Raw genomic sequence first — 24,342 nt, forward strand, 5'->3', positions numbered from 1 at the left:
CGCACGACTCGGGGAGAGCAGCTCAGCGGCCCTCCTGCCGCGGGAGCCCACCTTAGCCGCGGCCTCCACGCCCCACCTGGGCACACCCGGGAGACAGCGCAGCCCTCATGCGGGCAGGGGGCCCGGCCCTGCCGGCCGACGGATGGAGAAGGGGCAGCCGAGCACGGACTCCCCAAGCCCCCTGACCCGATCCCCGACGCTGCACCGCCCCCGCCCCGCCCCGCCCCGCCCCGCCCCTCTGTGGGCGGCCGGGGCGAGCCCGCGGCCTCCGTTCCCGCCCCCTCGGTCTGGATTGGTCGCCGCTCCCTCCCCCTGGCCATGTATTGGCCGCCGCTGGCGACTCTAGAGCGCTAGGATTGGCTGCAGTGGCGGCCGTGGGTAGGCCGGCGGTGGCTGCGGGGAGGCGCGCGAGCCGTGTTCGGGAGGGGTGAGTGCGGGCGCCGGCCTGGCCCGGCTCGGCCCGGCGGCTGCGCGTCGAGGCCGGGCCAGCCTCGGCTCAATCCCGGGGATCTGCTTGCGGCCTCGGGCCGCGGAGAGAAGGCGGTCGTGGAGCCCAGGCAGCAGGGCTGTGCCGCTGCCGTCTTCAGCCCTCGGGGCGGTCGCTTGGGCCGCGGAGCGACAGCCTCCTCTCAGGGGCTGGGCCTGCGGGGCGGGGGCGGCCCGGCTGGTGCTGCGGTCGAGGGGGCAGCGCGGCCGCCTCCGTTCAGCGCAGCGGGCCGTGGTGGTCCGGCGTGCGTGAGAGGCTCCCCCGATGGGCGCGGGGAAGCCGACACGGCTCGCAGACACAGAGCAGGCCCGGGCAGGACTTCAGAGTTGGTTTTTTTGGGGCTGGTTGGTTGTTTCTGGTGTTTTCCCCACAACATTGCGACGGTGACTCTTTCTCCCGGGGCGGAGGTGGGGAGCCTGGTGCTGAGGCCGGAGAGCCGTCTGTGGCGGCGGGCCTGTGCTCCCTGTGCTGCCCAGGCAACCCTGCCGGCTGAGTTCTACCTTAGACGAAATAAAAACGGGTGTGAGCAGGCTCATTTCTAAAGTGAGCCTCTTGACGTTGCTTGGAGTCGGTTATGAAGCACTGACACTGCCTGTTTGCTGGAGGAGAGGTGTTGGTGGGCTGTGAGCAGAACCACCCCCAAACTAAGGGACAGAAGGAATGTGCCTTGGGCCTGGAATCCAGAGGAAACGTGTTAAGGTGCACCAGCTAAAAGCGTGCATTTTTTTCCCCACACAAGCAAAAGTGCATTAACCTGTAGTTATACTGCGCAGGATGGATTTTGTGCCAGGGTGAGAGCCTGGAGGGTGTTTGCTGTGTGTGCTTTGGTGTTGCACCTTAAGTGGGTTCACTTGAACTGCTTGCCTTCAGCTGTGCTGACTGTGGTGGACCTGAGTTTTCTCAGAATACTGGGCACTGCAGATATGCTGGACTGGCTGCTGCTGGTGAATTAACACTTCTTATGAAGAATATATATGTTACATAGCATGTGAATCTGCACAGTGCACAAAGATATAAAAAATATAAAAAGTTGGTATTGTAACTGTGGTGCTGAATACTTTGTAGGATGTGTTTGAAAGCTTAGAGACTGCATTTAGGTCCATTTTCTGTAATCTGACATGTTCAGACACTTCATTCGTTCAGTGTGGTTCTTGATTTGCACTTGTCTGTGTACACAGTTAAGCAGTTTAGAGGAATGATTTTTGATTAAAATTCTGTTACACTGTATCTAGAAGAAATAAATTATGTCCTGTAGCAATAAAGAGTGCTGTCAGACTACTACTGTTCTCTCTTAATGCACAAATCATGAAGAATACATACTTTATAGATGTAAATTTCATTTAGGAGAAGTATGCATATTAACTTGAGTAAGCAAATATCTGTAATAAAATAAGTTCACTTGCAGCTGAGTCAGACTTGCAAAGATATGATTTCCTGTCCTTTCTTACCCATTAAAGAAAGGAAAATGTCTGAAAATGTTGTTCAGAAAAATCATTATTTTGAAGTTGCATTAAAATGCATGATCAGGAAACTTCTTTGAAATATACTTTTTTCTTTTTATTTCCTTTGCCAACTCAGTGAATTGCAATGCAGTGTCAGTAGCGTGCAAAAGTTCTATACAGATCAAAGCCTCATCAAAATAAGAAATATTTATGAATTATCACCTTGTTAAGCTAGCTGCTCCCATGAGGATGTTTACTTCTGCAAAAGCAGTTTAGCCTAGTGAATGAAAAATACTCATATGATGTATTGGACTAATTCAGCAAATAGCGTAATGGGTATTTGTAGCAAAAAGTTAAGATGGCATTGCTACCATTTTTATATCGTAATCTCCGTTGTGGTCCATAGTACTTGTTGAGTTGTGTTGTTTTGGTTCTTGATCTCTTAAGAGGTCTTGAATGAAACAAAAAGTATTACTGTGCTCTATAGCACTAGAGGCCAGAATCCCATTGTATTGAGGACAATGCATTTGTAAGGCAGACAGGCCCTGGCTTGTGGTTTATCCTAGTATTGCTGAATAATATTTTGAACAAACAAAGTATGGGGAGCAAATTTATTCTGATAAATTTAAGTCTGATATTGTCCCCCCCTCCCCCTTCAAGCCTAGTTTAAAGCTGTGTCAATGAGCCCCGCTAGATTATGAGCAGAGACCTCTTGCCCCTTTCAGAAAGGTGAATCCCATCTGACGCCAACAAGGCTGGTGCCATGTAGGCCATCCCGTTATCAAAACCCCCAAAACTGTGGTGGTGACACCAGTCTTGGAGCCACTTATTAATAGGCTGGGCTTGTCTGTTTTTTCCAATGTTGCTGCCTGCAACTGGGATGAGAGAGGAGGCAGTAACTTGGTGCTCCAGAATTTGTTACCTTTTTTACTTTCCCCTTATCTCTGGAGTGACTTAAGTGTTGAAAAGCCCAGCAGTGTTCACAAAATATAAATTTGCTGTGATCGATACTTTCATTATCTCTCTAAATAGTGTTAAATGCAGAAATATTTTTGTCATTAAAGTGGGTGAGGTGACAATAAGCTTTTCGGATATCTTTAATTGCCTATGCTGTGTTTCCAAAGTTAGGCTCATAGTGGAAAAAATTTGCAATTCATGTTTGCTGAGAGGATCCTTTGCGCTACTGAGATCCCAGACACCTGAACTGGTCAATCTGTTTGAAGGTGTAGCCAGCTGCTGTTTCAGTCATTAACAAAATACTCAGTTTCTGTAGTCTGAGAGGTAAAAAAGTTTTATTTTCATTTAAGGAGAATTCAGTGGTAGACCAGTGTGCAAGCTTATAGAACTTGGACCACAGGCTACTTTAAGCCCCTGGCAAAGAGAAGGAACTATATTAAGTTAAAACGTTGACTTAGTGGCATCTATAGCTCAAAAGAAAGTGCGAAATGACCTGGAAGGTCAATGAAAAGACAATAATTAAAGCCTGAAAAACGAATCCCTGAAGCATGTTCCATTTTTTAGTGTACGTGTAGCTGAGCTGATACTGCTCATGGAAATAATCAATACTGCGTTCCCAAATATCCTAGAAAGCCACCTAAACCAAATACTTTGTAGAAGGAACTTTTGGATGAATAAATCTGATCCTTTAGAAAAACATTTAGTTTTTGCTTATGATATGGTGTAGTAGTCTTGTCTGGGATAGAGTTAAATTTCTTCATAGTAGCTTGTATGAGGCTGTGTTTCGGATTTTTTTTCCGGGAACAGTGTTGATAACGCAGGGATGTTTTGGTTACTGCTGAGCAGTGCTTACAGAACTGAGGCCACCTCTGCTTCTCATGCTACCCCATCATTGAGCAGGATGGGGGTGCACAGCAAGTCAGGAGGGGATGCAGGTAGGACACCTGACCCTGGCTGGCCAAAGGGATACCTGGGACCATGTGGTGTCACATTAGGGGATAAAACTGGTGGGGGGAAAGGAGGTTGGCCAGGCTGCTGTGACTTTGGAACTGTCTGGGCATTGGCTGGTTGTTGGTGAACAGGTAGGGTGTCTTTTGCATCATTCTTTTTTCCTTGCTTTTGTTTCTTTTCCTCTTCATTTTACTCTATTCTCTTTAAAAAAAAATAATTAAACTGCTTCTGTGTCAGCCCAGAAATTTTCTGACTTTACTCTTGTGATTCTCTCCCCCATCTCACTGGCTGGGGCAGTGAGTGAGTGGCTGTGGTGTTCTTAGCTGCCTGCTGGGGCTACACCATGAAGTACGGCTTTCTAAGGTTTAGATAAATCCAGACAGTGAAGGTAGGTTCTAACTGAATATTCATTGTTTTGAATGGAAATTTGTCAGTGTACCTAGTTCGGAGCTTGTAAGCATAATAAAATGTCTAAAGAATTTCAGTGTCAATCTGCCCATAGTGGCAAGAGAGGGAAATTGTGACAGTAATATGTTAAGTTATTGAAATATTTCTTTCCCTTTTTGGGATTATTCCATGCCTTTCTTCTGTTAACCGAAATGGAGTAATCTCTCCCCCATCCTAAGCAGTAGTGCTTAGAAAACTGAAAGTTCTCCATTCTAATTCACATTTCTCTTTAATTAATCTGTTCTTGGAAACTTTCAATACCTGCAGGACAGAAAGAGATATAGAATATTGGTTACAGATAAAGAATTTTGAATAATACAGTTAAAAGATAATGTGACTATTTTTAGCTGGAACTTTTGTCTGAGTTGATCAGGGATATGCTTTCGTTATGGTTCAGAATTAGTCAGGTAAGGGAAAGGGTGTCAAGAGTGAGTTGTTTTTAAGATTCACCTATTTGGTAGCCAAATGCATTCATATACTTCTGGGAGTAAATGCAGATTTTCTTTTTTAAGATAGTAACCAAGAAAACAGTAATTGTGTCAGTATTACATGCATTCCCTTTTCAAACCTTGACTGTGAGATTCTGTTCTTGCATTGTGGAAGACAATGATTTCTGTAATTCATAGGTGTAAAAGAGTGTTGGTGAGATTCAGACCAGAATATGTATGCAAGTTTTTTAAGAATGCTGGGAAAAGTCTGAGGAAGAGCAGAAAAAGTTATGAGTTATTAAAATATTGAAAAAAAAAAATACTACTTAGAGAGATATTTAAAGCTCACTTTACATGTCTTTAAAAAAAAAAAGCTACTTACATAACTAAATACCTTCTGCAGCAGAAAATGCATCCCCTCTTTGGGATGAAAACCACTTCGGACTGCTGCCCCCCCACCCCTGCCATGCCCCACACTCCTAATTTTGTTTTGTCTCTGTGAGGTATACAGTGGGCCTAGGATATGACTGTGTGAAGGAAGTAAAACTGGATATAGTAGGGTGAAAGTAAGATCCAGGTAAATTTGATGGAATACTTAACTGAAAATAGCCTTGTATGTAGTATATTTTTTTCAGTGGAAACTACCAAACTCGATTACCTTTTCCTTAAACTACAAAAATTGCTAGGTATGTAAAGGCAGGTATTTCAGCTCTTGGATAAAAGGCAAGATTTTGTTCAGATGTTCAGAAGTACTTTAGATAAACTGCAATTTCTTTAATTTACATGATTTTTTTTTTACCATTGATGTTATGGACTAGACTCTGCTCCAACAAAGTGATGCCATCTGGGTAGGTCACAGCAGTTCTGGGAGTCACAAATAAGATCAGCATACCAGCTGTAACTCTGGCAGTCAACTTTGCCCTGTTTAGGAGGTGGGTGTATGCTGCAATTGGCATCCTACATCTGCATGGGTGATGGTGATTTATTTGAGTAGTGCTGTAGATGCAGATCATGCACTCCTTGATCCCAGAAAGCTGCTTCTCCTTTTTTTTTTTTCTCTAGTGTGCATGATGCGAGGGGGTTGAGAGGACAGGGGAGAGTAAAAGGTAATGTGGAGGAGAGTAAAGGGAGGTGTTTGGGTTTCGGTGGGTGAGGACTGGGATCCTGTTGGAGGACTCAGGATGTAACTGAGCAGGAGACTCAGTTGTCCTAAATCTGACTCTGTAAATTGGAATGATTTGAGATTTGTATGTAGGATTGTGCTCAAGGGGATGGATCACTTCTGACTGCTGAAGTTACAATGCTAGATTGTGAATACATATATGCATGCATCTACAGTTAACCTTGAACACTGTTACTTCTGGAAAACCAATGGGGTTTTTTGTGGGAGAGGACAGGGTGGTTATGTGGGTCAGGTGGATTGCATTTACTTTCTCAGGATTTCTGTGTTACTGCCTGTAGTTTGTTGGCTCCAGGGAGTGGAGTCCTTAGTGCAGTGCTTGTAGAAGTGAAGTATGCTGCTCTGCATCAGTGATTAAGGCAGTGCCTGTGAAAAGCTGGACCTATCTGTTTGTGAACTGTGTATTTTGGGACACTACCCCCGTTCTGGTTTTTTTTTGTGTTTTTTTTTTAATCCGGCTCTGGTAATCTAAAATGCTTTTTTGCTTTATGATGGCTGCTAATGATCCTTTGAGGAATTCAGGTGACTCCACCTGAATTCTCCTTTTGAAAGGACAATTCTTTAGCCTGAGAAGTGCATAAATAGCCTGTGTCCCCTGCCTTGGTTATTTAGTCACTGGTGTGTTGCATCTCTAAGACTGGTCAGTTTTGCAGAACTATGTCTTGTCAGCAGGTATTGGGTGTGTTTTGAACAGGCCCACTAAACTGACCTTCAGAGAGAGAAGACAGAGCAATACCCACCTTTAAGGTTTGGGTAGCCTGGCAGAAGGACCTGACAGAGGGTATTATGTGTCTCAGCAACTTGATTGCCTGCAGGGTTTCTTGTAAATTGGTCTCTGGCTTCAGATGCTTAAATGCTGCATATTTTAGGCATATAGGCAAATAAGCGCATGGCTCCTGCTCTTGTGTTTGAACTATTTTGTAACTAAGTAGAAGTTAACCTCTTCTGTAAACCAAATGTGACAAGCAAACTTTCAGTAACTGGTGAAAGCTTTCACTATATTGATCCAATAAAGCTTTCCAAGGGTGGAAAAATAACTGCATGATGTATTTTTTAAGAACAATTGAACACAAGATGAGATACTCTGTATGTGAGAGAATTATCTAGAGCAAAAACTGTAGTGCATTGCACCCAGCTTTAAAGACTTTGCATGCTGTGAAAATCACTTTAAAAAAAACAAAAAACATTTGCATTCAGAGAGTTTGACTCTCTTGAGTGGACATCTGGTTTTGAACAATACTGGTGTTTTAGAGAACAAACTAAAATTAAGAATAAGGCAGTTCTGTTGTATTTTTACCTTTTTTGTTTTGACCACTGGTATTACCATGTTTGAGGGCAGATTCTCTGTTGCTTTGCTGATTTACTAATCTGTTGGATTTTGCTCTGCAAGTTAGGTTATGACTGCTCATTGTCAGCTCCCTCTGGTGGTTTGCTAACCGGGCATGTTATAACCAGTAGAAATTTAAGAATTGTCAGAGCTTGCTTGAATAAACCTGACTTGCTCATTGACTTAATTAGTCAGCCAGTTAATATTCTCAATAAGAGAATTAATTGTCAGTCCACTCTTTCTTGCATTAGTTGTAGAGAGTTTTTGCCTTTCTAAAGATTGCAGGAATTGTGTAGTTAATAATGAATTGACCATTTTAGCTTCTGTTTTATGTGGGATGGGTAGGGTTGGACAAATCCCTGAAAATATATTGAGAGACTATATGTAATCAAACTACATAGAGCTTCATAGAGAAATGAGAAAAAAGCCTCTGATACCTGCTAATTTTTTCTAGAAAGCCTCAACTGAGCTATATCCCAAGTCTGTAGGAATAAGCAGTATTGCCCTGTTGCAGCTGGTGATGGATGTGTTTGGACTTCTGCACTATTCATGGGACTGGGCTATGGTTGGAGAGATTTCATGTGTGGGAAGAAGACTGGACTAAAGACATGACTAAGATTGCATGGTTTAAGGGAGATTTAGAGACGTAGTTATAATGTGATAAGTTATAGCACAACATTTTTGTAGCAAATGTTTTCGTAGAATTGGATAAAGATAACAAGAAGTGAAGCTGACAAAATTAGATAAAAGACTCCTTATGCTATAGCTTCCTTAACTGGTGCAATTTTACAAAATCGAATTGTAAATATTTGCCTTTTAATTTTAAGCACTGCAGGTATCTTCACTGTTGCTGTCAATTTCCCTGGGAATGAAACAGTAATATTTTAGACTCCTGTGGCAGGTGTTCTATTGTGAATGTAATTTTGTTTGGTTTACTCCAACCTTAATTTTTTCCATGTCAGGTTGAAAGAGAAAGAGATTATTTTTCTTTTCCTGGAACTTACATTTTTTTCTGAGGCCCTGAATCTTCCACCATCATTTTACTACTCAAGTTTCTGTCCTTTTTTTTTGTCTGTAGGGAAGATCGGGTAGAAAATATTTGGATTTTTTCCACAGAAATTTGAAGTGCAGATTGCTAGGAAATGTTTTCAGAATTGCCATGCTGACAGTTATAGACCAAAGCCTTGTAGAATGTTATGTATTTGAACTTCTTAAGACTAGCTTCTACTAGAAGCTATAGTTTACAATAGGTAGCTTTCTTCATTTTGCTTCTTCATTAAAGCTTTTAAGGGAATTATGTGATTTCGGAGAGTGCAGCCCCAAGAAAAATATTTCTCTTTTCCCCTTGCATTTTATTTTTCATTATTTATGTTAGGTAGGCAGCAACAAAGTTAGTTTCCTGTACGTCAGTCCTAGCAAAATGACAACTTCAACAGTGATGCTAGTTTAAAACACAAACAAAGTAAAAAAAAAAAAACAAACCTGCTTGGACTCTTTGACAGTTGGTATATTTGTGCAGTTGTATCTTTTAGACAGTCCACATACTGCAACAACCAACCTTACTAGTGGCTGTACTGCTTAAAGCTGCATAAAATAACTGCTAATAAATGGTGTCATTGCGTATAGATAGTCTCTTTTTAAGGGTAATGAACAGATCAGTTTAACAGTCAGGAAAGAAAAAAGTTTTCTTATTTTTTCTGAAGTTCAGAAAACTTTGCATTAATGGTTAGAAACTTTATCTTCCTGGACTTCAGTGTCTCCTTTTCAGTTTGGTGAGCTTCAAGAACGGAGAAGCTACTATGTTAATTCCATATGTAGTGAAGATTAAAAGTGACTTAGAGGGACATGAAAAAGACACTGAACATCTGAAATACTGAATGTCTAATTGCATTTGTACAAGGAACAGCCTTTGGGTGTGAATACTTATGCTAGATTATTAATAACTGATGCTACTGCTATTTTAAAATCTTCCGTCATTACAATACTGGCAGCTTTCCCTGCTGTTTTTCAAGTTACCTTGTACTACTTATCCCATGTTTTCTTGGTAAAAGCATTAAGATCCATTAATTGGGAATACTGCTATAAAAATAGGAGCCATATGTGAGCAATTCCATTATATGGCCATGCGTGAACATACTACCTAGTGTAAAGAATAAAGCCTTCTCCTTGGGACTCCTGTTTTAGAAGGTGTGATTTGTTTAATTGTGCTTTCCTGTCACAGAAATAAACTAGCTAGGGCTGGCTAAATTGTGCTGCCTTACCTGAAGGCTTTTTCCATTATAGTGCTTGCAAATGTTTTTTGCAAGCTAACGTATGTGTTGTGTCAAAGATATGTGCAAAAGTGTATTACACTAAAAAAAAAAAAAGTCAGGAGACATCTGAACTTGAGTTTTAAATTTTTTTAGTAAAGTCTGTTATTTACTACAAATATGTTAAGATGGGACAATATTGGTGTTTGTCAATATTATTTAATGTAGATGAAAACTCTGTTATGTACTTTCAAAACATACGTGCCCAGAACACTTCAGGTTCTTAACAATCATGTTAGCAAAGCTCAAGACTTCAGACAACTGGGAAACTCCTTGCTAAAAAAGTTACATCAAAGTGCTGAAGAGGGGCAAAACTGTAAAGACATCTTGTTGTCTAATGCAATCTCTCTGTCTCTTTCTTTCCTCGATAATCTCACGTAGCAATGGGTCAAAAAGGTGGCAAACTTGCCTGGTCCAAACCAGCAGAAGGCTATCAGAGTGTTACAGGCAGAAGATATGGGAGAAGACATGCCTATGTTAGCTTTAGACCATCTTTGAATAGCCAAGGCAGAGATGAACATCAACACGAAGGCTGTGAACAATTAGAGTGGGAGGATGTTCAACAAGAGAATTCTTTACGTAAGTGCATGTCTCTCCATATGTGCCATTTAATTGCAACCTGGGATGTGTGGAGGTGGAGGGGAAAGGCACATAGAGAAATATGAAGGGAAGAGAGTAGCCACTTAAATAACATATGTAAAGTACATTTCATATGGCTTTACAGAATGAAAATCAACATGAAAGTGAATTAAAGTACAGTTTATCTTAGGCTCTTTAATTTTACATGAAGTGCATTCCTTAATGAGTTAATGCATTCTAACCAACTAGATAGCCATAACACTGTAAAATTCAAATTATTTTGTCTTCAAATCAAATTGCAAATCACACTTGGAAGAGAATACTAATTATAATCTTCTATTTGTGAAATATTTAGTGTATCATGGACCAGGTTGTTCTGTCTCTGCCAATTTTAGTGTAGTTCCAGTGGAAATTAATTTAAGCCTGTAAAAGATCTTCAAAGGTTCTCTTCTTATTTGTTTGTATGAATCAGACCACTTCCCTTTCTTGTTTAATGAATATTTAACGTTATTATTTTCCAAACTGTCTTTTGTGACTTTAGTATCTGAATAGTAATTTCATAGAGAAATACAGAATGGCTTGTTGGATTAGAAACATATCCCATCTATTTGAGGTTTTCTCTAAAAGAAGTTTGATATAGGCTCAGATCTTCCAATTTTTTCTCCTTTCTGTAGACTATTTTATACTGCTTTCTCCTCCTAATTTCCTTATTTCATAATAGCATAGTGCTAATTTAACTCTGTCATGTGCCTCTGCTGTTGGAGACTGTTATGTGAGTAGATCATCTTGGGGCTGGTTTTATTTTTTTGGAACTTGAATGTTTTTGCAGTTGTTTGTGCTTTATATATTTTCTACGCTTTCATCTAGTTAAAGGTTTATTTCCTGTAAGGCAGTGTTGACACTTGTGGAGATCTTCTCTATAATACTGCCACCTTTCTTGTTTCAGTCATTCGGAGAGGAGGATGCTATTATTTTAGGGGCTATAAGAAATATGCAGTTTAGAGCATATTATCTCCTTCTTAATACAATTTCTTTGTATATAAATTCTAGAAGTGACTCATTTTCTATATTAAGTCTAATAACAAAATGCCTTTCCTTTTATATTTGGTCTGTTTTTATATTACTTTTTTCAAATTTCTTTGAGAAATGTTTTGGATTGACTTATTTCCCTTACCTCAACTATGTTACGTTATTCCCCAGTCAATACTTATTTTTTGCTGGGTGGGTGCTACCTAAAATATGCTGCATATTTCCTTGCTAATTGGCTTTACCTCTTCAATACATCTAAGTAATTGTGGAAGATGGGTGGAAGGAGGTGTCCTTGGAAATACTAAAACCTGACTGGACTTGGTTGTTGGTAACCTGCTACAGGTGACTTTATTTGAGCAAGACGGATGGACTGGATGATATCCAGAGGGGTCTGCCTGCCAGCCTCAGCTGTTAGCAATTTTGTGAAGGAACTTCAAGATTTTGGTTAGATAAAATGTGATGTTACAGCATTGCTTCCTGCAAGCCATGCTCCTAGTGCTGAGAGGCACAGCTCTTGTAAGAGTTCAGTGCCATGAATTCACCAACTTAGGCATGGATTATCTATTTAGATGAGATTCTTTTTTTTTTTTTTAACCTTGGAACACTCATTTTACATGGTTTCCTACCTCTTAACTGTTTTTAAAATGACATGCTAGGGAATCCTTCAACTAACTGTGCATGTTTCTTTTTTTTGTCTTGTAGTTAAGATTCCAAATCTCTTAATATTGACTTAAACTTTTAAGTACTCTCAAGTTATGCAAGCCATTGTACGTTCAAAAGTAGTTTGGACTATTGCCTTGGTTAGGAGTTTACAAATGACTTGAACTAAGCATTAATTTTGTAGTAGCAGCAGTATACATGTTTTAACTTCTCTAAGTCTTGCTAGTGGGTTTGATATTTATTGTCCTTTTATGCAAGAGGTGTTCAAGTGTGATATAACACAACTGAATTTGTGATGATGGTAACTATTAACTGTAAGTCCACATTCATCCCTACTATTATTTTCTTCTTATGAGGAGCTGCACTCCCAGCTGCATGCAGAAAACATAGTGCTATTAGTATGTAATTTATAGTAGCAATAAATGGCTTTGTCTGAGTGTGGCAGGAGGCACAATTTAGCCAGTTAATGAATGGATAGCCCCATTTTTAACTTATGGAAAGAAATGTTGCAGCTTTTTTAATCTTCTAGTGTTTTTTTTCAGATATCTTGTTCTCATCTTAAAATTCCCTTTTCCATAAACAATGTAAAAATGCTGCTTATGCACATGTTCATTTAATACTTGGGTTTTTGCTGTCAGGCTGATCTGAAATTATATCATTTAAGTCTACTTCTGTATGCTTAGTTTATATAAGTGAGAACATAAATATATTAATGAAGAATGACTGCATCTCTGGTAAATATTTCTCTTTATCAAATTGCACTGGAGCCGTAGTGAACTGTCATTTCTTTTTCCTGAACAGCTGCTCTAGATGAGCATATTTCAATTGTTTTTGATTATTCCGGTGTATTCTTCCTTACAGCTTTCTGTGAAGATTCCAGTCCATCGGTTCAGGCTTCTTCTGATTTATTGGATGAGCCTCCATTAGAAAATATTGGAACTGGAGAACCCATTTGCCAAAGTGTATCAAGCCAGACTTTTCAAGCAAACGTGTCACCATTTTCTCTATTCTGTTCTGGTCTGGAAGGCAACACAATCTCGGGGAACTCTATGAATCCTTATGAAAATTCTGAAGACCTTGCAGAATATGCATCTGAAGGGCATAATGATTTGAATGGTCAGAATGGAATTGCCTTTGTAAACATTGACTCTTATGAGCCAGATAGCAGTGATGGAGAGGAAGATGATGCTCAGGACAAATTTTCTTTGGCAAGTGAAGCAGAAGGTGTACTTCAGGGAACGCTAGATAGTAAGTTTTCTGAGTTAGAAAAAGGCTTAGAGACTCTTACTGACTTAGAGTCCCGATTGCTCACGCTCAGCCACAGTTTGTCTAGAGAATGTCATGAAGAAGCAGGACCAATGCCTCTAATGAGTTACTTTAGCATAGATTCAGGCTTGACATGTCCAAACAACAGGGCATTTGAATCTTCTGCTGAAGATCAAGCTATACCGAAAAGTAACTTGACTGGTGCCAGTTGTGAAACACAGCCGGTAAGAAATATAGTGGATGTTGGAATCAGAACCCCTATAGCAATTGCTAATGAATTAAATGCCACTGGTGGAACGACCGACCAAGGAAATTCACCTGAGCAAGTCGTGAGACCTAAAATAAGAAAACAAAGTCCTGCAAACCAGTTGGGGAGAGAGGAGCTTCTCCCTAGTGACAATGAAGAGAAAGGTGGTTCCTGGAGAAGAAATGAAGTTGCTGAAATCCAGCAAGGCCATGTTGAGTACGCCTTGAGAAATAGCGAAGAGATGAGTTCTAGTATGCACTTTGACACAAGAGAGTACCAAGGTCATCAAAAGAACACAGAAACAGTCCTAAGGAAAAATACAGCAGCTCAAGAACAAAACATGCTAGATAATAGCACTGTCAGGGATGATTTTGAAGACTGCAACAGACACTCCTCCATGTCCCATGATGATGAAGACAGGTGAAATTTCATTTTATTAATTTCATTTTATTCTTCATTTCTTTACTATTTGTTTGGCTGAGAGGTAAGGCCAACATTGCTTATTGGTTGTTAAGCAACCGTGGGTATTATCAGTGTCACTGCTGCTATCTTCTCTGTGTGCTAGGAGAAAGATGCGTATAGTGGATCTGGGCTTGTATTCCTGAGTTGTTTTATGTACCCTGCAAATGCAGAGGGGGAAGAAAAAAAAACCTTTTTGCAAAGTGGGATGGGCAGAATTCTTTCTTAGGAACCGATTTATTTTTTTTAATCAGCTCTTTGTGTATACTTGCTTTATAATACATTTCTAAATAGTACAAAATGAGTTTCTGCTAGAAAAAAGTCTATATTGAAAGTAATAATTGAAAGTTCATAGAAAAGTAGGAAGTCACAATATGTTTGTGTTCGTTTTCTTTCCCCTAAAGCAGTGTTAAAAGTCACACCCCATTGCCTTGTTTAAATTGCAGGTCAGAATGGAGTGATGGAGAATGGTCTACAGCTGTGCCTTCCTATATTGCTGCTACAGACAAAGACCATTCCTCAAGTGATGAGATCTGGGAGACTGTCCCAGGCAGGGAGGAATGTGAGCCTGAAGTGCAGAGCAGCAGCAGTGGCATAGAAGAGGAGAACACGGTTGTCTGTTTCCAAGGAGGGTATGGGTTTATTTTATTAGCTAAATTTGTGTAAATTCTGATGTCAGCAGTAACACAGTATCTGCATGACACTACACAGAATAACAACATCAGTTCTGAAACTAGTTACTATACCAGCAATAATCACTTGCCTACATCAAAATAATCTGAGTACTCGTATGTATTTCAAATCAGGGAAAAAATGGCATGTTATGCAAACAATTGTATTTTATGAAAGATACAGAAATAATGAGAGGGCATTGATTGGTAATGTCAACAAGGAAAATAGGCTGGATATACCGACTTTATAAGTAACTTGCCTAATCCGGCTTTTTAAACATATACATGTTCTGGTACTGCTTAGTACTCCTTGCAAAGCAGTTTATCTCTGTGCTTTTTTGTTTCTCATATTCCACTGCTGCTTTTTATTTCTGTAGCCCTATCAGTGATTAAAGTAAACTTGAACTGCTTGCTTGCTGCGTACTTATTTTTCCAGGCATTCAGTAGTTTATTTTATAAAATGTGCCTGCCTTTGTTGCAAGGCAGAATTTGTAGCTGTAAATAGCCAAGGAAAGTTGGGCTTTTTTTCCTAAGCATCTACTATGAGACTTCTATTCTTAGTTTGGGTCTTTATAAAGCAACAAGCCATGCCTACGTGTTCTTCCAGCTTCTACTCTTAGGTAGACAGTACCTATTACTAAGCAGTCCAAATCTCTGCTACTGCTTTTTTAGTATGGCTGTCTCTTGAGGTTTGGAGAATTAGCATGGCTGTATGAAAACACTACGAAAACTCATCTGTTTGAGAACAACAGCAATGGAGCTGTGTAGTCTTTATCTTTCTTTGATGTGAACAGCCTGCAAATGCACCCATTTTTAACATGTTTCCTGTTTATTTGCTCTTTGAGAAGGAAAGTGGGACTTAGAGCCTTGTGGCTTTAAACATCCAGGTGACTTGTGCTCCTGCAGAAATGAGAAGAGTCTTTCTCCTTATGCAGATAGTTTCTCTTGCAAATAATAACTCTTGGTATTCAGGCCAAGTTTCCCCATGAAGGCTGTTCCAGGGTGTCAAGAGAGCCTTTCTTTTTAGTGGCTTTAGGACCTTGTAGATGAATAAGAAAATCTTTAGTATGAAATATACTAGCCCTGGCAGGGATACTGCCTGTACTAGGGGAAACACAAAGCAAGCTACTTACCCTACTACTGGCCTTGAGCATTAGACAAATAATTTTTGCAACAGAATCATGGATCTTACCAGATTCTGAGTCTGGAGCCAATACCACTGGGAGTTTCTTGGTTTTTACAGCAAATACTAACTTCCTAAACTGGGACTGCAGTCTGAGAAACATGCAGCTGTTGTAGTATGTGTAGCTTTTGTTACTTGCATGTGTTGGCAAATTCTCCTAGATCTTTAGTTTTAGCTTTTCATTTATTTCTTTGAAGGGAACAGATATTATTGGAGGAAGGAGAGGTTCCTTGGTTACAATACCGAGAAGAAGAAAGCAGCAGTGATGAGGAAGATGATCCAGTTAGTGATTTTGTGCATCCTGGATTGTTCCTGTTGGATGGAAATAACAACCTTGAGGATGACTCCAGTGTGAGTGAAGAGCTGGAGGTGGAGTGGAGGTATGCCTTTGATAGTTTCCTGCATTAATTTCAGAGGTTTTGTAGTTACTATTTTCCTTTTATATAAGATGTCAAAAATACTCATGGCTATCTGTATGCACTTGCTTCAAAGGCTGATAATCTGAGTTTAAAGCCTTAAGGTACTTCAAGTGATGTTTCTTCTAAGGAGAGAACAAGGATGTAGATTTGCTAAATCAGACTGTGATCTCAGAAAGTTGTGGTGCACTAAATATTCAAGAGATGAGTGTACTTTTTCAATTAATTTTCAAGATGGTAAGTACAGTGGAAGTATAAAAAAGTAAAGCAATATGAATGTAATCAGCATTCAAGTCAGTGCAGTTCTATAATTGTTCTTTTTCTCTTTTGCATCTGGTGTACATCAGAAGCTAAAGGCCTATTTTATGTCTCTCTGAAATGTCATGGGCTTACCTAATATTATAATAATATTGAATGCTTCACTCAATTTTCTGTCATTAGAATACTGAAGAATATTGTAATATACTTATTACAAAAATTCTGCAAATACCAGGAAGAAAGTGATCCTAACTGCTTACACAGGCTAATCATGGAGTAGTATAGTGTGTTTGTTTTAAAGTGAGAGTGAGCTAGACAGAATGCTTTCCAGTGAGAGACTTAACACTTGCTCTCTTCTGCTTATTAAAAATATTACAAACTACAGTGTAAATATACCAAGAACACTGGTATTTTCTCTCTGTGAAGTTCTATTGTGAAAAAGCACAACAGGGTCAAATGCATGAGAGTCCCAGCTAGAAGTAAGGCGTGTGTTCTTACTGTGCCAGGCAGGAAGCTAGCAAAGGAATTGCAGGATATGGAAAAAACCTGTTGTTTAAATGTTGGAGTTTAGACTTGGTAGGCTTCTTAATTCCTCAAAATATGAAGTAAGATGCTTCTCTAGTAGTTTGTCTAAGCATGTGCAGATCTGTACATGATTTTGCTTGTGCCTGTTCTAATATTTGGTCTCTGAATGTGGAAAATAAAACTCAAAGCAGATGCCAAGCTATGAACTGTGACACACAATGTAATCAAAATCTGAATGCTAGTTGTAAACTGAGCTTAATAGCATATGTCTGAAACTTATTAGCTGAACTGTGTGTCCTTTTAACTCAGGGTTAATCAACAGTAAAAGCTCCTGTCATGTTCTTCTGAAGTCCATATTGTCTTGAGTTGTACCACTTTACTGGGAGCAGGTGCTGGGAGTGGGGGCTGCAGGGTGGCCTCTGTGAGGAGAGGCTGGAGCTGCCCCATATGGGACAGAGCTGGCTCCAGCAGCCCCACTGCAGGGTGGTGCATCTAGGGAAAGTGTATTTAAGAAAGGGTTAAAAAATGCTGCACAGCAGAGTGTGAGAGGACTGAGGATGATTCAGGAGAAACACAGCTGTAGACCCCAAGGTCAGAGAAGAAGGGGGAGGAGGTGCTCCAGGTGCTTGAGGAGAGATTCCCCTGGAGCTCCTGGGGAAGACCACAGTGGAGCAGGAAGATATTGTGAAGAAACTGTGCCTCTGTAAAGCTCATGCTGGAGCAGGTAGTGAAGAAGTTCAGTGAGTGGGAAGGACCCTCTCAGGAGCAAGTTTATCCTGAAGGACTGCAGCCTGTGGGACGAACGATGCACTGGAGCAGGGGAACATTGTGAGGAGGAAGGAGAGGCAGGGAGGAACTGCCATGGACTGACCACAGTCCCCATTCCCTGTCCCTCTACACTGCCTGGGTCAGGGTGACACAGAGGAGTCAGGAATGAAGGAGTTAAGTTGAGCCTGGGAAGAAAGGGAGGGCTAAGGGGAGGGCGTTTTAGTTTTTGTCTCTGTTTCTCACTATCCAAATCCCTTTTTGTTGGCAATAAATTCACAGATTCATAGAACAGCCCAGGTTGGGAAGGACCTGTAAAGATCACCTGGCTCAACCTTTCAGTTAAATTAAGGTTCTCCCTTAAGTTGAGTCTGTTTTGCCTGGGATGGAGATTGGTGGGTGATCTCCCTGTCTTTGTCTTGACCTATGAGCTTTTAGGCTTATTTATGCACTCATCCAGTTGAGGTGGTGGACCAAGAGCAGTGGGATGGGTATCTGACAGCCAGCCCGGGCCAACACAACCACCTCATGAGAGTATACGCACACAGTTGTTAGCAGGTGATGTGCAGTAATTTGATGTACCCAGCCCTGATGTTATTACTACTTACGTTGAAATGATGACTATGTTTCTTAACTCATGTTTTTCAGAATACTTGATGAGTTTGGGGATGGCCTAGGGCTTGCTCAAGCCATTCCTTATATGGATCCTCAGTTTCTCACATTGATGGCACTAGAGGGACGCTTACAACAAGCTATGGAGGTATTCAAATATTCTTGCTGCTATTAGTGATGTTGTGATGTAAGCTTTTATTACTGAATTGTTTTACAGCATATTCTGAAAATAAGGAGAATTAAGGAAAAATTACTTTCCTCTTTTAGCTTGAACTTTCAGATCTCCAAGCTTGAAAATAAATGTTGAATGTTCTTTTAAATGTAGTGCAAAAAGTCTCTGGTTAGTGCTGCTCCTTTTAGAATATGTATTTTCGCTTAAAGGAAAAAAGATACTGATTTCTACCAGTATTAACATATGCTATTTAAACTATTGTAAAGAATGTTGCCAAATTCCCTACATAACAAAGGAAAATTCATAACTGGATCTGTGACTATGGATCATGCCAGCATTTTTTTTTTTTTGCAAGAGTACAATTGGATATCTCATATTTTTATTCCTCAGTGGAAGACTCTTCTGTATTTGACTGTCTTGACTCCACGTGTTTTAAATTAAAAAAAAAAAACACCAAACCACCCAAAAGCAAAAAAGCCTTTTAACTTTACCTTGTTCTAATCTCTTTTTATCTGTCTACCTTTGCATAAATAAGAGCATTTGTTATTGAGAACCAGCAGAGTTATGATCTTTGTCGTCTGCGTTGTGTTACGTAGGTCACTGTCAGAGCGAATATGAAGCTAGCTGAAATTCACTTTGATGTAATGTGACAGTTCTTGCACTGCCAGAAATCTTCCCTGCAGGGTATTTGTAAAAATAAGAGTTAAATGATTTGACGACATATAATATGGTGTTACAACAATTAAATTGAATGTTTTGTGTGTGTGACAGAAGTTTAGGGGCATCAGGGGGCAGTTTGACTCCTAGCTCTTAGTTAAAAGGGGTGAAGAGGGCAGACTGTAGGTCATAATGTGCTTGCAGACAAAATACCAAGGATGCTTTGAAATGCTTTCTAAAGCTGAGAGTCAGTGGAACAGTCATAGATTACCTTTTTCTATGAATATGTGCAAAATAAATGATTTTGTGAATAAACTTCCTGGGGTTTTTCCAAGGGGGTGGAAGGCTTGTTCCCTGAAGTTGGCAGTCATTCAATTCCCAGGTATTGTGCATCCCCTGAGGTATATGGGAGGTCAGCGTTATTCAAGATCAAGTACCATAGGGTCTTCTCCTGCTGTGTAGGATCTTGCTAGTGTTACTCATCTGGAGACACTTCAGAACTGCTGATTAATGTGTAGGAGGTCTGTTGATATCCTTAACTATAAAAGCAGTATTCTAAAGTTTTATAGAGAAAATTCCTTGTCTCTTTCATAGCTGCTGGTTCTCACTACATCAAAAAGGACAGAACTACAGAAGCAGCTGACCCCCTTCCTTGCACCAAAGCAAGAGGATCTGTGTATAGAGGGGAAACTTTCTTTTTTTAATCTCTGTGTCAACACTTAAAGAGGAGACTGAGGTTATTATGGCTCTGAGGTTTTCTTTCTCATTACTGTGTAACAACATTTCCTTAGTTACTCTGTCAGAAGAAATGTGTGCACTCTAGTCAGGCCAGCCTGTAAAAGCAATCCTAGGTGGCTTTGTGCATGGCTGGCTGAGAAGATGCTGTAATTATGTTAGTGTCACTGAACACACTTGGCAAGCAGGTAGATGACTACAAAGGTAGTTACTCTCTGGGACCTGTGGTGCAGGTCGCTATGGATGTTCAACAAGAGGGAAAGCCAATTCTCTTAAATAGTATTAGTGCTTGAAATTAGCTCTTAGGTGTCTGAAACTTTACAGTGATCATACAAGTCTGGCATAATTGGGATGAGTCAGCAGAAAATGGTAACTGAGTAATGAAACGAACAGCTGGATTGACTGTGACCAAATAGACCACACAGGTTTTCAATAGTAATTCTGAGTATTTCCTCCAAATCTCAAGCAGAATATATAGAGCACCTCTCTTTCCAGTATGAAGATGGTTACTAAAATTGTTCAGAAAATAAAAGCAAAGATTACCCCAAACTGTTTAATGTTTCTCAGGTAATGTTAGGTAATATTTCTGGAATTTGAGAGAAAGTGAGTACAAGAAGGCTCTGTAATGTCTATCCAGAATTAATTTTAATTTTTTGCTGAGCTCCTGTCTTTTAATGACCACAGCAAGATGTAGACAGGATCAGGATATAGTGTTTTCTGCTTTCTAGAAAATAGAACTTGCAAATGGCTAGTCCGGTGTAATCTCGTAATAAAATATGATGTGACCCTGTCCCTGACTGGATTAACATAGACTATAAACTTGTATTCCTGGAGGTTTGACACATATGTAATATTGCATCCTTCTGTCTGTTTGGGGTATTATCTAATTTTTCCAGCTGTAGTAGTTAATCTGATTAAGCATGGTATTTTTGCCTACAAATTTTTCTCAGACCATTGCAGCTGTGGCAAAATACTGTTACAAATACTAAAATTTCCTTAATGTTAGTAAGGCAGTATTGTCTGCTGTAACAGAACTTAATGTTTTTAAGCTGTTAAATTGGAGAAGTGTTACCTGTCTTGCAGGTGGACTTGCATACTGCACTAGGGATAACTGTCCTAGGATTTCTTTTAAATTAGCAAACTTCGAGATGAGAATATCTGTGGCAGTAGGAGCCCTAAATATTTGTCTGCTAGCTCATGCTGGTATCTCTACTGCCACAAACATCTGCCTGTAAATGTAAACCTGATGGTTGAGAACTATGGTGGGATGGTTGCCTGAGCTACTTTGCCACTGTGATAAAAGTAAGGCATGTTTTCAGGCTGCAACTCCAATAACTTTCTCTACAGTTTAAGATGAAAGAGTATGGAAGGTGTTTCTGTATAATCCAGTGTCTCTCTAGTATATTTTGGGCTTTTTAGTTAAGTGTGCCCCCAACATTACAAAAATGTCAGGTTATCTTAAACTTCTTACCAAGGGGGGTTTCTAGCCATGAGAATAAATAATCTGCATGCTGATTAGAGCAGTGAGTAGTTGTACTTAAGAGGTATGACTAGTTCATTTAGTGTATGAACTCAGTGCTTCTGTGTTCTCAGCTCTTCATTTTCAATTTGTTCTGCTGTTCAAACAGGTATGTCTAGTACATTTCTTAGCAAATATAACCAGTCTGAGATCTGTGTTGCATCCTTACAGTGTCTTGTGGGGTTGAATGTATGGTCTAAACATCGAGTTTGCCTCCTGTAGTATTGGAGTCTTAAAGATTTAGCAGGGTGAAAAATTTAAGTTTCAAACAAGGACTTCAGAGGACTATGTCTTAAGTCATTATACAGATGAGAAACATGTATGTGGATTTTTTTTTTCTGAAAGCCTACATTAGTAGGTACTTACTATTTTTGTTTGTACCTGAATAGTTCAATAGTTGAAGCCGGGAAACACATTAATGAGGCTTTTATTTTAAGAAAGTGAAACATAACGACAATTTTGTATTAGCAAGCTTTATTACATTTTCGACTTGCTGTCTTTTCTGAAGCTTTCTAAAATGAACAAGTATTCATTAGAGAATTAGTTGTGACTCTGTCTTGGTACTTTAAGAAAGTTTAAACAACAAGCTGTTATTGTTTTGACCTTCAGTTTCATCTCATTCATTACAAAAATAAAACTGATCTAATGGTTAGTCTAACAGACATAACTTCCATTGAAGAATTGGAAAGAATTCCATATTAGAATTGGATTCCTTTTTCTTGCTTATGTGTTTTCATGTGGAATGTTACATTTTGAGTAAGAGGACTTGGTCTCTGCTCACCCTTTTCAGACTGCTATGGTACATCTGGAGTCTCTTGGATTTGATATTGAACAGGCTTGTCCACCAGCTACTCAAGAAACCATAGATTGTCTCCCACAGATTACTGTCACAGATGTTCATGAAGGTATGGAAAAATAATTAAGAATTAATTTCCACAAAGTTTATAAGTAGAAATCTAGCTTTCTGTAATACTATAAATGCAGTATTTAAACATACTTACTGTGCAGCTGCTAATGCTGTTCTAAGAGCTTTGAATCTTGAATCAGATTGAATATAACTTTGGTCAGTTTGGAAAACTAATCTTTACTGGAGTGTAGTCATATTTTGTAATCATTAGTGATACTGTTGATAAGATGTGTATTTTTATTTCAGCTCATTTTAGATGTAAATTGAGATAACAATGCTTTTTCTTCATCATGGGTGTAGGTCAAGAGCAGTGTTGCACTATCTGTTGCAGTGAATATGTGAAAGATGAAATCATAACAGAGCTGCCCTGTCATCACTTGTTTCACAAACTTTGTGTAACTCTTTGGTTAGAAAAGGTAAGTACTACAGGGTTGGTGAGGCTCTTGTGGAGTTTTTTGAGTATCTGCATTCTTCTGGGAAGAACATTTTGTAACTCTTTGAAAATGTGGGATGAATACCAAGAAATAACTGATTGTTAATTTTATGCAGTATGGAAGCCAATTCTAGCATTGTTAGCTGTCTCTTAGCTCCAGTTAGCCATCCAGTCAAATTTGACTTTGAGACAGTGCTGTTGTGAAGACATTAAATACTTCATGAACAATAATCTTTAGTTTTCCAATAGAATTGAATGCAGACTGTGCAGATGACCCAGAGTTTTTTTCTCTTTTTTTTGTAGTCAGGAACATGCCCGGTTTGTCGTCATGTGCTTGCACCCATGCCTCCTGAAGTGGATGCTGCCACTGTTTCCTTTCTGTCTGATCATGATTTGCCATCGCCTGTTCGCAGTACTACAGGAACTTCAAACTAGTGTCTGAAATTAAATCGTTGCCACCAAAGCAAAAATGTAAATTTTGCCTGTTTAATTACAATGTGAAAGCAAATATGTATAAAATATTGTATGTAAAATACTATCTATATGATATATTTTAGTTTAGGAAGAGGGTCCAACACTTTCTAAACTCTTAAGGTTTATAATAATAGCTTAAATTTTCAGACTATTGGTTAGAATGTTGTTGGTAATTGTAAAGTCTAAAGCTTATGATATGATAAATTTTTCCAAGAAGTTAATTAATGTGTCACTTTGTCCAAGTTCTTGCAGCTGCAGTGCAGTTGCAGCTTATTAAAGCTACACTTAGGACCTGTTGGACCTAGTATAACTGAATTACTTGGTTTTGTCAAACTTAGGCTTTGTAATTGATTTCTCCTATCTGCATCAAATGTGAAGATATTCTGTGACACCAGCAGTGGTAAAACTTGATTTCAGTGGGGAAAAAAATGCATAATGGAACCATGTCTCATACCAGTTCACTCTATAATAAACTTTCCTAAAGTCAGAAACACTAATGACTTGTTTCTATGTGGTTTTTTCCTCTTATAAATTCTAGCACCATTTTTAACCCTGTGTCCTGAGTAAGTCTATGAACTATGGAATTTCAGCCTTTGAAGTTCAAAGTTTCTAAGAAGTTGCATCTGTAAGAGCTGGGCACCTGGTTCCTTCAATTTGTGTTTAAATTCCATTCTACTAATTAGGTCTCCTGTATGCCTGCATGTTTTCTCTCTTTTTCAGATATATATATTTATTTTTATATATATATCAGGGCTGAGGTTGCTTTCTAATGAAGATATTGTTAAAATATTTTTTGGCTCTTGGAGTATTAAGTTTGAAAATGGTAGTAGAGACTTCACTCACTTAATTGAGAAACACACTTGAATACTTGGCTATTAGGATAATTGTAAAGTTATTTTGGAAATTTTAAAATTGGTAGCATTTCTGGTATTTGCATTGGTTGCAGTGGGTAATGCTACAGTTAGTATTTTAAAGGAGAAAAGACTGGTCTCTAAAATGTATTTCTATAAATAATACTCTAATGTACACAAAAACTATAAGGGACATGCAGTTAATCATTAGAGGACAGAAAGTTAATATTTGGGTAGGTATATGTATACTAATGGCTTCAAAAAAACTTGTGTCGCCATTGGATAGACACACAATTCCTAAACAGGTTGGTGCCTGGCAATAAGATACAAGGTGTCTAGTCGAACACTCTTAAAAGAGTTACAGACTTTTCCAGTAACTTCGAGATTAAGGTGAAT

The 24,342-nt window shown here is 39.4% G+C and overlaps 1 protein-coding gene across 4 annotated transcripts; it reads left to right on the forward strand.

The window, feature by feature from the left end:
* Positions 1 to 333: 333 nt before the first annotated feature.
* On the forward strand, positions 334 to 23,592 carry PJA2 (praja ring finger ubiquitin ligase 2). Of its 4 annotated transcripts, none has more exons than XM_063320864.1 (9): positions 374 to 427; positions 9,910 to 10,107; positions 12,658 to 13,729; positions 14,215 to 14,400; positions 15,820 to 16,002; positions 18,235 to 18,346; positions 22,072 to 22,186; positions 22,489 to 22,604; positions 22,925 to 23,592. In XM_063320864.1, the coding sequence occupies exons 2-9, from the start codon at positions 9,912 to 9,914 to the stop codon at positions 23,054 to 23,056; spliced, it is 2,112 nt and encodes a 703-aa protein (XP_063176934.1). In that variant the 5' UTR covers positions 374 to 427; positions 9,910 to 9,911; the 3' UTR covers positions 23,057 to 23,592. The 4 variants fall into 4 exon arrangements, with proteins under 4 accessions (XP_063176936.1, XP_063176934.1, XP_063176933.1 ...); XM_063320863.1 differs by lacking the exon at positions 374 to 427 and adding an exon at positions 434 to 1,186; XM_063320865.1 differs by lacking the exon at positions 374 to 427 and adding an exon at positions 1,181 to 1,278.
* Positions 23,593 to 24,342: the final 750 nt, after the last annotated feature.

The sequence above is a fragment of the Chroicocephalus ridibundus genome, chromosome Z (genome assembly GCF_963924245.1).
Source record: "Chroicocephalus ridibundus chromosome Z, bChrRid1.1, whole genome shotgun sequence".
In the NCBI taxonomy this organism is placed as follows: domain Eukaryota; kingdom Metazoa; phylum Chordata; class Aves; order Charadriiformes; family Laridae; genus Chroicocephalus; species Chroicocephalus ridibundus.

Coding starts and splice junctions, on each gene's coding strand:
- PJA2 (XM_063320864.1), top strand. CDS start 9,912: ATGGGTCAAAAAGGTGGCAAACTTGCCTGGTCCAAACCAGCAGAAGGC. Junction 14,401..15,819: donor GTTGTCTGTTTCCAAGGAGG/GTATGGGTTTAT, acceptor ATTTCTTTGAAG/GGAACAGATATTATTGGAGG. Junction 22,605..22,924: donor TAACTCTTTGGTTAGAAAAG/GTAAGTACTACA, acceptor TTTTTTTTGTAG/TCAGGAACATGCCCGGTTTG.